Source organism: Delphinapterus leucas, chromosome 1, assembly GCF_059928025.1.
Source record: "Delphinapterus leucas isolate spDelLeu-1000000601 "Yukka" chromosome 1, BTC_Dleu_Yukka2, whole genome shotgun sequence".
In the NCBI taxonomy this organism is placed as follows: domain Eukaryota; kingdom Metazoa; phylum Chordata; class Mammalia; order Artiodactyla; family Monodontidae; genus Delphinapterus; species Delphinapterus leucas.
In genome coordinates this window covers 168026513-168039150 of record NC_143129.1, presented here as the reverse complement: position 1 = coordinate 168039150, position 12638 = coordinate 168026513, and the positions used below count along the sequence as shown (strand labels likewise).

The window sequence follows — 12638 nt, the reverse complement described above, 5'->3', positions numbered from 1 at the left end:
AGTCAACAGATGTACACTGTTAAAACAAGTGTATCTTTGATACCAGATGGGGTATAATTCCTAGGGTTTGGAGGATTAGGATTGAGATGGAATGGGAACTCATCACTTTGTCTTCATGGCTGTGCTGATTTTTTTGTTTTTTAAATCAGAAGACCTCTTTCTGACATTAAGTAAATAGATACCTCCTTTTGGATTTTGGATCCAGAATGAAAAATAGTCTCATTTACAAAGGAAGGGCCTGTTTGTAGAGCATTTATCCTGTCTTTGCTGCTTGACTTCTTTGTGCCTTTTTTTCTGGTTACCCATCCTGTCTTTTGTAAGGTGGAGAACTTGGCTGCATGTGTAACAGATTTGTCAGGATGAGTTTATTTGAGCTTTTAGTAAATGGCCCATAGGATTTTTTTCTTTTTGCTATTTATTTTTTGTTTATTTCTGATCAGTCTCAGAGTTAACTGGGGATACTTGCCTGATTTATCAGTTTCATTTTTTATATCCCCCACCCACCCCACCTCCTTTTGCTCTTGTGACACTTACTAAATGCATTGCTACCCATGTGTGCATGGCTGGAAAGAACATACGTGAAAACTGCCCTTAATAATTCATTTTTATCTGTTTTTCCTTGCATAGACTGAATTGTAGCATCTCTGCTGAATCTGCATTGTCTTATTTCCTGGTTGTTTTCTTGCATTTATATTACCTGAGGTTGGTTTCTATATGTTCTGGGAGAATTTGTTTGCCCTTCTGCTTGTTCCTTATATTGTGTTCTCATCTCTTTTTCACTTGTATTCAGCTTGTTTTTTACATATGTCCAGTTATGTGGCAAAATGTATTGGTTTTGCACTGATAGATGTTATTCTTTAATTCTTAATTCATATGACTGGATCATTCCTTCCTAAATGTGGCAAAGAGAGCATATCAATAGAGATACACAGAAACTGACTCTAGGCAAGTGTCACGGCTGCATAGACAACTTGAAATTGCCACAGATCTGTGGTTAAAAATTTCAATTAACTTTTGATTAAGCACCAAACGAGTTCTAAAAAAATGTTAATCGTCAGCTTCCACATTTAATAATATGTTGCATTCTTTGCTTCGTTCATTTTTTAAAAATTTATTTTATTTATTATTGTTATTAAAACTTTTGGCTGTGTTGGGTCTTTGTTGCTGTGTGCGGGCTTTCTCTAGTTGTGGTGAGCGGGGGCTACCCTTTGTTGCAGTGCGTGGGCTTCTGACTGCAGTGGCTTCTCTTGTTGCGGAGCATGGGATCTAGGTGCACAGGCCTCAGTAGGTGTGGCACACAGGCTCGGTAGTTGTGGCTCTTGGGCTCTAGAGCGCAGGCTCAGTAGTTGTGACCCATGGGCTTAGTTGCTCCACAGCATGTGGGATCTTCCCAGACCAGGGCTCAAACCCGTGTCCCCTGAATTGACAGACGGATTCTTAACCACTGAGCCACCAGGGAAGCCCATGCTTCATTCATTAATTCAGCAAGCATTTGTTGAGCATTTGTGTGTCAAGTATTTCTCACTGTTCATATTTCACTTTCTGAAAGTAGCTTTTTGCCATCTTTGTTTCTCAGGCATTTTGAGTATGTTTCCAAAGAAATAATGATTTTCTCTGCCTTGCTACTCAAAGTGTGGTCAGTGGGCCGGCAGCAGTGGCAACATCCGGGAGCTTGTTAGAAATGCAGAGTCTCAGGCCGCATTCCAGACCTGCAGAATAAGAATCTATATTTTAACAAGATTACTGTGTGATTCGATGCACATTAAAATTTAACAAGCATTCATATAGCATACAGATTGTTACCATCTGTGTGTGTGTATTTTTTAAACAACTGAGTACTCATTCAGCTACTTTCTTGGAGATGACACCCTTTCATGTGAAAGCAATTATAGGAATATCCTTAGAAGATCTTTTTTCTTTTTTCAATGATAAGAAAATATTGAAAACACAAGAAAAATACTCTTTATTTACTGAAAGGTACAAGTACAAGATTGTTAGAAGTAAGGTTTGAGTGATTTTCATATCTGCTAAAATGTTCCCAAATGATTTGTAATTTTTTTATGGATCTTTATGAGACCTTGTTGTAAAGTCTGTTGTATAGGAAAATTTTAATATAGAAATGGTTTCTGTGTCTTTTCAGGAAGGTGAATAATAAAGTCATATCCGAAATCCATGGAAAATAGTGCTCAGTTCTCAGCCTGTCCTCTGTTTATTTTTGCAAAGGAAGTATGAAGTAAATTGGTGCTCTCAAATCAAATCATTACTCTTTTAGAATAGCTGGTGGTTTGATATCCAAGTTTTCTTTCTGGGTCAAGTTTGATTACTTGGAGATTAAAGAAAAAGAATTTTGGAAAAATCAATTGCCTACTCCTAATATAAGGAGGAATTGAAAACAAGCTTATTTCTTTTACGTACAAGTGTACCTCACTCAAGGGTAGCAAATTCAGAATGTGTATTGGTTGGTAAATGTTTAAGTGATGTTATAAAGACTGAATTGATTATTTTATTAGCGCAGAATAATTTTGATGACTTAATAGAAGAGACTAGAAAATATGCTTTTGTAAATATTTTTATTGCTTAAAATATTTTTAATTCTCAAAATAAAATAATTTAAGTAGATCAGCAGTAAGAGCTCACATAAAGGCTTTTCCTTTTATTAATATACCTTTATTTATTTCAATACCACTTATAGTGGTTTGTCACCTACTAGCAGTGTGACCTTGGGCCAATTACTTTCTGAGTTTCAGTTTCCTCAACTATGAGGTTAAGCAATTCCTCTTTCCCTTTCAGGGTTGTTGAAAGGCTTAATTTAAATAATGTAGATAATATCCCTTACCCGGGGCCTGACACGGAAATAGCTCTCAGTACCATTAACTTCCTTCCGTTGTTTTCACTGTTTTGTTCCATTTACACATAATTATTTAGATTTCACTCATATTGTAAATAAGAGTTCTCTTAAATTTTCTTTCATTATACTGGTTAAAGTTGAATCAAGAATATAAACTCCATGATGACAGAGACCTTATTTGTTTTGTTTTGTTTACTGTTGTATCCCAGGCACCTAGCATAGGACCTATGCATTTGAAGTAAATTTACTCGAATAATTTAGAGAACACCTTTGCAGTTTTTATTTGTCAGGTATATTCAATTGAAATTAATTTATTCAACAGACTTTTATTAATACGTATAATGTGCCAGGGACCATTCTGTCCTCATGGAACTTAATTTTAGCTGGGGGAATGGAAGACAATAAACCAGTAAACAAAAAAGTTAACATATTCGTAAATAATAATAAGTACAGTAGGTGCTGTGAGGCCATCTAGAGGAGTAAGGGCCATTATTTTAGATAGGGTGTGTATGGGAGGGCTTTCTAAAGAGGTGACATCTGAGCAGACATAGTAATGAGGAGAGGGCCATCTTTCAAATATCTAGGAGAAGAACATCATAGGCTGAGAGAACAGCAAGTGTAAAGGGCCTGAGGAGGGAATGAGCTAAATATGGTTCATTAATTCGGATTGTTAACATCCAAATGAAATTACTTCATCTAAATAGTATGGAGCAGAAGCAGAGACAATGTAAATGCTGCTTTTTGAGTGGAGTACTTTTAGGTATAGCAGTGACTCAAAGTGTAAGGCCATCAGTAGTCAAATTGCTCAAAAGTTCCCTTGTATGTTGGTTATCCTTTAGTAAACTAGGTGTGACATTGCTCTTTGCCATTATTATGTGGCTTAACTAATAATACTGGGATTTTTGAGATCAGGAGGCTAGAAACCAACAAGTTTGAAATATGTGAGGTCTACAGCCTGCCTTCTCCTCTCTTATACTTGAATCAACATTTGCTTTCTAAATTTTTCTTCTCTATTTTGTTTCTTTTTCTCTATTATTTCTCTGGTTTCCTCTGTTGTAATAGTTCACTGCTACTCTTAAAAATGATGAGCATTCAAAATCATATTTGTCAGAAGGAAGAAAGGTCTTAAAGAACTTAAAGTTGTATTCTTCTGCAAGAGGCTGTAATTTACTGTTGTAACACGAAAACCTAAGGAATTCTTTTGTGATTATTTTAACTGTATACTTGTCATTGCTGTTGTCAAGTCTGATAACAAATGAACAGAATTCTACATTTCTGTTCTTAATATGAAGTCTATGCATTCTGAGAAATATAAAGAAATAGAATAATAAAGAGTTGGGGAACCTTTTAATCCCATTATCTCTTGGGGTGTAGAGAATTTTGCATATAATTCCTGCAAATCTAGCACCTGAAGACTGATACCCTCAAAGGACAGTGTATAAATAACATCTTTTTTTTTAGGAAGGATAAAAATGTATTTGCTATGTCCAGTTCTGAGCTTTGAATTTAAAATATGGTACATTTCACTAAGGTGGCTTCAGAGGGTACTATTTTAAGCTAATTTCTCTATGTCATAACTTTAGCAAGTCAAGGCATTAATAATTTATCCAGGATGTATAGGTAAGATATTTTTGTGCTTTAATGGAAAGTCTTATGTTTAATGGACTGGAGTACTGTCTGTTGCTGATTAAACACCTAAAAATATTAATTCTTGCACACTTGACCCAAGTGAGGGTTTTGCCTTCAGTAATGTGTTTTGCTTCTAAGAGCTCCCCTTTTCCATCTTCTTTTTAATAGCAACGTCATGACAACAGAGAAGAGTTTAGTGGCTGAGGCTGAAAATCCACAGCAGCAACAACAGAAGGAAGAGGGTGAGGGAGCCACAAACTCGGGTCAACAGGAAACTCAGCTGGAAGAGACTCCTCAAGCAGCAGCCGAGGGAGATAATCAGTGTGAGCAGAAGCTGAAAACATCCAATGGAGACACTCCAACACATGAAGATTTGACCAAGAACAAGGAGCGGACATCAGAAAACAGGGGCCTGTCACGGCTGTTCTCCTCATTTCTCAAAAGGCCTAAATCTCAGGTCTCTGAGGAGGAAGGCAAAGAAGTAGAGTCAGCGAAAGAGAAAGGTGAAGGTCATAAAGAGATAGAATTTGGAGCCAGTCTTGACGAAGAGATCATTTTAAAGGCCCCGATTGCAGCTCCTGAGCCTGAGCTCAAAACAGACCCATCCTTGGATCTTCATTCATTAAGCAGTGCAGAAACACAGGTGAGGGTGTGTGAATGTGTGGGAGGTGAAGGGAGGTTATACACTTTACTTTTCATTTAAGAACATTTGGTTTTATTTCTTATTAGCCAGTTGTTAGTGATAAGTAACATGATGCTTCAGAGTTTCTGCTCTAAAGAAATTCATGTAGTCAGTGGTAACTTGATTTTTAGAAAGATACTTACTTACACGACATAAATCAAAGAAAAGAAAATGAAAGAAAAGAAATGTATCAAACGAGTTTACATTTTGCTATTATAATGCAAAAAGTCCAGGATTTTTAATGAGGCTGGGGGGAGGTGGGTGGGAAGAAAGTGAAGTGGTTTAGAGTTTATTTTGGTGGAATTATTAGAAATGGAGTAATTTATCAGCAAACATGGTCCTTTTATGGAAGTCTTTATAAAAGTCATGAGATAGATTCAGACCACCCAGAGGTGTGTGATAAGTTTGAACCGTGTCTGCCTTATCTTTGTCATTTTCTCCAACTAGGTCATATTCCCACAGAGTGTAGGATATAGATGAGGAAAGTTAGCTCTTTATATCACCTTTGTAATATATAGTAGTTGGGTGGAGCCTTAATTGTGTCACAGTGTAAACTAAATATGATTTTTGAATTTGGTCATCTGTCCAAAAATCATGAGAAAATATTAGTACTGTAACTCAAACTATTTTCTAGGAATCCCATTTATTTTCAGGCCTACTGAACTACAAATTAAGAGTTATTTTCAAAGTCTTTCTTTTTCTGAAGCATGTGGGCATTATCTGCATTGTAAAAAATGTAAGTCCTATATGTTTCTATTATAGGTCTCAGGTTTAGGCTATACAGTTTCATTAGACTTAAAAAAATATGTATTTCTAGAATGATTACTTATACATCAAAAGTGCTAAGAGTAAAGTTTAGGATAAAGTTGTTATTGTGTACTTGCTATAGTGAAACAAGGTTGAAAACAAAATTTTATTTATAGTATAATAGTTAAGAATGGAGGCTATGGAATCAGACTAGAGGGTTCAGTTGTAGACACTTTTGCTTTATCAGTTTTCTCCTCTGTACAATGAGGATAATAATGTTCACCTTATTTGGCCATTATGAGGATTAAAAGAGATAAACGTGTAAAGCTCTTAAGACATTGCCTGACATATTATAAGCACTCAATAAATGTTAGTTATTATTACTTAGTCAATAAACATGAACAGTAAAGGCAGAGAAGCTACATATCTTAATGTCATTAATTTAATTTAATTTTAGGAGTACCAAAAGAGTTAAATTACATTATCTTTCAGGAAGTCTGGTACTTTCAAGAAGTTCTTAATTGCTTTTTTTCTCCTTTGCTTTATGTATGGAAAAATCCATATCTTGTTTTAATTAGCATTTGAATCAGGGCTAGTCTGTTTTGTCTAAAGATCATAACATTTGTACTGAAGTTGAAACAGATGACAAAGTTAATTTTAGATTTAACTAAAATCCCATTCATTGATTTCATAGTAGAATTTCATTTGAGTGGTCCTTTTCTATACCGGATTTTTTAAAAGTGAGTTTGCATTGTAGGACTGCACCAACCTTCATCTAGGGTACCTTGGATTTTTTGGAAGCCATGTGTCATTTTTTAATACTTATTTATTTACTCAACAAATTTACTGAAAACCTGCTGTGTGTGCCAGGCCCTAAGCTGGACATACATTGGTAAATAAAAACTATAATATGGCAAAGAGGTTTAAGATCATGAATTCTGGCGTCAAAGTGGTATGTGACTTACTGACTGTATGATCCTAGGCAAATTAACTTCTCTGGCCTCAGTTTCTTATTTGTCAAGGGGAGATAATAATAGTACCCTCCCCATAGGGTTAAATGAGTTCATGTAAGTAATGCTTTTAGAACAGTAAATGACCCATTGTAATTTCTATATAAATGTTTGTTATTATTTTCATTATTATTATTAAATATTATTATTATTGAACAAACATGATCCCTACTCTTGATAACTTTATAGTCTAATGGAAGAGACAAAGAAAGTAGTAAATACAAATTAATTATGTATTGTAATAAATGTTATGAAGGCAATAAACAGGGTACTAACATGAAGAATACTAGTAGAGTGGGGATAGGCCAGGTAGGATAGCCAGTGAAGGCCTTAATGAAGAGGTAACATTTAAGAGGGTCATGAAGGAGGGGAAGGAGACTTGTAGACACCTCCAATATCTAATGCAGGAGGAGCAGGAGCCAAATAATTAAATCCTTTTTCCTAAATGTCAACTACGGTTTTTTTTTTGCGGTACGCGGGCCTGGCCTCTCACTGTCGCGGCTTGTCCCGTTGCGGAGCACAGGCTCCGGACGCGCAGGCGCAGCGGCCATGGCTCACGGGCCCAGCGGCTCCGCGGCATGTGGGATCTTCCCGGACCGGGGCACGAACCCGTGTCGCCTGCATAGGCAGGCGGCCTCTCAACCGCTGTGCCACCAGGGAAGTCCCCTATATTTCTTTTGAATAGTTGATATTTAATCAATGCTTGTAAAGTAGTACTATCTTTTTACCAGCATCATAATGAAGTTTTTCTTTAACCTTTGAAAATAAAAAACTCTAAAGTGTTTTTGAAATCTGTACTACGTGTTTACTTTTGTCATTCATACTGTGAAAGCAGAGGCTTATTTTACTCTGTTTTTTTTGTTTTTTTGTTTTGCGGTACGCAGGCCTCTCACTGTTGTGGCCTCTCCCGTTGCGGAGCACAGGCTCCAGACGCGCAGGCCCAGCGCCCATGGCTCACGGGCCCAGCCGCTCCGCGGCATGTGGGATCTTCCCGGACCAGGGCACGAACCCGTGTCCCCTGCATTGGCAGGCGGACTCTCAACCACTGCGCCACCAGGGAAGCCCCAACTACGTATTTTTTTGAAGGAAAAGAATTAGTGAGGTTTAGTTAAGAACCTTTCAGCAATTTTATTGTGACGAAAGTGAGTAAGTGTATGCCAAAATGTTGTCTCACTTACCTGTATTACTTTGGGATGACTTAATGATTGCCCTAGGACATCCAGATTTCAATCTGTCTCTTGCTTCTTTGAATCTTCTTTGCATTTATCATGGTTGATACCTGGTAAAAATGAGTTAATTGGTATTTACAGTTGTTAGCCTACTATACATATGTTGCCTTATGCTCTAAAAAGGTCCCAAGAACCCCTCTTAGCCATTCAAAAAAATTTATGGGTTTTTTTTTGTTTTTTTGTTTTTGGGCCGCGCCTCGAGGCCTGTGGAATCTTAGTTCCCCGACCAGGGACTGAACCTGGGCCCTTGGCAGTGAGAGCGTGGAGTCTTAACTACCGGACCACCAGGGAATTCCCCATTCATAAAATTTAGATTGCATGACAAATCACAACTCGTTTTGCAATTCATAAGGCTACCTCGCTAAAATTGAGGAGCATGGGGCAAAGATGTTTAAGTTTTAATAGGTTTTAATAATAGGCAATGGCATAGTCAGGGAGAAAATATAGTGCTGAGAGCAACAGATTGCTGTCCTCTGGTTTACCTGAAACCTTCATTTATTGATTTGAAAGATGAGATTTTACCTTCTATCATAAAGTTTTGAGAATAGCAGAGTCTGTGGATCTTTTGGGAGATCATAATATCTTTTACAGAAAAATAATCTTAATATCACTTGTATTTGTTTTAACAGTTTTTCTTCTTCAGTTAGTGCTTTTATTGGTAGCAATATTATAGGCAAAAGTGTATACGGCATGTTTTGTGAAATGTCTTTGTTACTGACTTGGTGATGTCATGGGTATGTAGCCTGCTCAGGAAGAACACAGAGAAGATCCCGATTTTCAGACTGAGGAAGGAGGAGGACTTGAAGACTGCTCTAAAACAGAAGTAAAAGAAGAAAGTCCTGAATCAGTAGCAGAAAGAGAATTAAAAGCTTCCCAGAAATCGATCAGAAGACACAGAAACATGCATTGCAAGGTTTCTTTGTTGGATGACACAGTTTATGAATGTGTTGTGGAGGTGAGCGCATTTCAATCTCAAGTGGTTAGAACTCTTACAAATTGTTTCATGTAGGGTTGGGTAAGTGGTGCCATGGCCTAAGACCCAGTATAATGAATATTTCTATGGACTGAAATGTTAATAGTGATTTTCTGGAGGTGGAGGTGTGGAAGGATTATGAGTGAGTCTTATTTTCTTCTCCAGCTTTTTCTATATCTGCCAAATCTTGTGAATTGAGCATGTGTTACTTTTATAATCCAAAATAATTTTGTTTAAGAAAAAAATTGGTTTGTTATTTATAGAGTGATCTTCCATGACTAGATTTCCCAGGATAGCCTCAATTTCTAGGTCTAGCAGCACCCATAACTGTATTTATCAAAAAAAAAAAATTTACTATCTGTTCATTTCTGCTCTCCCAGATCTAAACCTTAATGAGCTTCATTTAATGTATTTCTTTAGCTCCATGAGATAGTATATAAAAAACTTAAATTAAGTAATCCCATTTATTAAAATTATTATTTCCAGAAAGAATAAATAATTGAATCAAGATTGAATAAAAATGTCAGAGTTGTTTCAGTTATTCTTTTGCTTCTTCAAGACAAGTTAAAAGTCCTTAAAAATCTATCAGCTTTTTTTTTTTTGTGGTACGCGGGCCTCTCACTGCTGTGGCCTCTCCTGTTGTGGACGCGCAGGCTCAGTGGCCGTGGCCCATGGGCCCAGCCGCTCCGCGGCATGTGGGATCCTCCCAGACCGGGGCACGAACCTGCGTCCCCTGCATCAGCAGGCGGACTCTCAACCACAGCTGTTTTTTTAACTAGAGCAGTAATTGTCAATTACGATATGCTTGATAAAAAGCAATTGTGATTATTACTAATAATAGCCTTTTGATAAAACGTATAATTCACATATGCTTGTATCTTAGGTGTGTAAAAAAATTATTTTGAGATTGAATTATTTATATGCAAATATATCAAAACACAAATAAGTAGTCTAAAATATTATACTGTGTTTATTAATAGGAATTCTCTCTCCAAGTTTTGAAAGAGAAATCAAGAAAAATACACTGTTGCATTTTTTAAATAGTTACTGCACCTGGTAACTGGAGAAGACCTAGGGTCTGCTCTTTCTGCTTCTCACCACTAGCTTGGGGAAAGCTATTCCACACTCATTCTTCCCATTCAGACCAAAAGCTAGATATGGGTCCCTTATATCTGAAACATTTGGGGGCAGATGTGTTTCAGAATTCAGAATATTTTGGGTTTTAGAAAAGCAACAAGTACATATTCTGCAAATTTCATAATATTCCCAGCAGAGTGTGTAGCAGTAGGTACATTATCAAACACATTATTTCTATGGTAAAATATATGAAGATTCACTCTAAGTTGGATAAATAAAGATAAAAAATAGCCCATAACAGTTCAGGTCAGAATTTCCTTCAGATGAGCTTTGAACAAGAACAAAATAAACAAGCCCAACCTTTTACTTTTTAGAACTTCTGAATTTTGGAATTATAAATAAGGGAGTAGGGACCTGTATGTGAAGAATTCCCTAATCATCTCTGTCATGTAGAGTGAAAACATAGAAGGGAGAAGATGAAGAAAATGATATAATGTAGATGGGATAAGTCTAAAAATGAGTTAACATCTATGTGAATTACTAATAGTCATTAAAAATAGCTCAGCTCATTGAGAGAAGGACATGTCATGTATATGTGCCAAAAAATGATTTCTAATATTTTGGAAGTTTTTTTTTTTTTTTTTTTGGTGGTACGCGGGCCTCTCACTGTTGTGGCCTCTCCTGCTGCGGAGCACAGGCTCTGGACGCGCAGGCTCAGCGGCCATGGCTCACGGGCCCAGCCGCTCCGCAGAATGTGGGATCTTCCCGGACTGGGGCACGAACCCGTGTCCCATGCATGGGCAGGCAGACTCTCAACCACTGTGCCACCAGGGAAGCCCTTGGAAGTTTTAAAAAATGTATTTCTCAGAAGACATTAGCAAGTTTAATTTTTTTTATTATTTAAAAATGTTTTTATTATTTTTTAAAAAATAAATTTATTTATTTATTTTTGGCTGCATTGGGTCTTCATTGCTGCATGCGGGCTTTCTCTAGCTGCAGCGAGCGGGGGCTATATTCATTGCAGTGTGCAGGCTTCTCATTGCTGCACCTTCTCTTGTTGCGGAGCATGGGCTCTAGGCGCGCGGGCTTCAGTAGTTGTGGGGTGCAGGCTTAGTAGTTGTGGCTCACGGGCTTAGTTGCTCCACAGCATGTGGGATCTTCCCGGACTGGGGCTCGAACCCGTGTCCCCTGCATTGGCAGGTGGATTCTTAACCACTGTGCCACCAGGGAAGTCCAGCATGTTTAATTTTTTTCAACAATTCCAGTAGTTAGGTAGGACAGGTATACATTTTCTTATCACTTTACAGATGAGAAAACTAATGTTCAGAAATTGACTCAGGTTGTTTAGCTAGTAAATGAAAAAGCAGGGACTTTTTCACTCTAAATCTCAGTCCCTAAGTTATGGCATTTCCTCCCTATAAACAGGAATACAAGTCCCCCAAATTGGTAATGGTTTGATTTTCTGGGTAGAGAAACATTAAGAAATTATTTGTAGCACAACTGTAAGAACCACTGCAATGGGTAATGTCTGGAGGGTATCTGAGATCTTATACTTTATGCATTTTTCTGAAAGAGATTGCAGGGAGTTGAGACATAGCTCATTGTCTTGGGACATTTTGTCTGGGAATGATAGAGAGTTTAATGATTTCCATAGCCACTGTTAATTGTCAGTGTTGACAGCTGATTCAGTTAAGTCAGGTGCTCATGCTGACTGGCAGCGACCCATAGCAGGCTTCAGGAAATACACCAAAAATAAAGAATGTAATGTTTAGGATGGAGGTGGGGGATGCTTGATGGAATTTTGCTTTGAATTGTAGCAGCATTTCCAAGCAACTATAAATGTGTTGCATATTTAAACTGACAAATTAAGAAACAGGATTTTTGTTACTCACTTTGTTCTACTTGCACTGTGCAGCCATCTGAAAGTGTTAGTAACCAAGAATAAAAGAGAAAATTGGAAAGTGACATTTTATGTTATTTCGTGATAAGTGCAGGAATAAGAGGAAACCTCAACTAAAGTATGTGTATCTTTGCAGAAACATGCTAAGGGACAAGATTTACTTAAACGAGTATGTGAACACCTCAATCTTTTGGAAGAAGACTACTTTAGTCTCGCCATTTGGGATAATGCAACCTCTAAGGTGAGAAGACTGCTTGTAATATAAGAAACTGACCCCCCAAAATTGTTTTAATTCTTTTACTGTTGTTAAGAATGTATTTATTCCTGCCTCTCCGAGATACAGTGTACGTAGTAAGGAAAGATTGAAGGTAATTAAAAAACAAAACAACACCTCTAATACTACAGTGAAAACCTTTCTGCAGCTGTTAGAAAGTTCTCCCAATGAATTGAGGAAAATACTCTGAAAAGTATTTTATGTTATACAAGCTCAGTGAGATAAAATCGAATGTTTTTATATTGTGTGTGTGTACCCCACTCAGGTTT

At 37.2% G+C, this 12638-nt stretch overlaps 1 protein-coding gene across 27 annotated transcripts in view; it reads left to right on the top strand.

Moving 5' to 3' along the window:
* Positions 1-12638, top strand: part of EPB41 (erythrocyte membrane protein band 4.1) — a 199073-nt gene that overhangs the window by 71207 nt on the left and 115228 nt on the right. For 17 of the 27 annotated variants that reach the window (XM_089897550.1, XM_089897478.1, XM_089897474.1 and 14 more), the window contains exons 2-4: positions 4663-5120; positions 8888-9100; positions 12232-12336. In XM_089897550.1, coding sequence (XP_089753676.1) covers positions 4663-5120; positions 8888-9100; positions 12232-12336 — 776 coding nt within the window. Of the gene's footprint in view, positions 1-4645; positions 5121-8887; positions 9101-12231; positions 12337-12638 lie in introns of all 27 variants that reach the window. The other 10 variants (XM_089897515.1, XM_089897496.1, XM_089897576.1 and 7 more) reach the window with 1 other exon arrangement.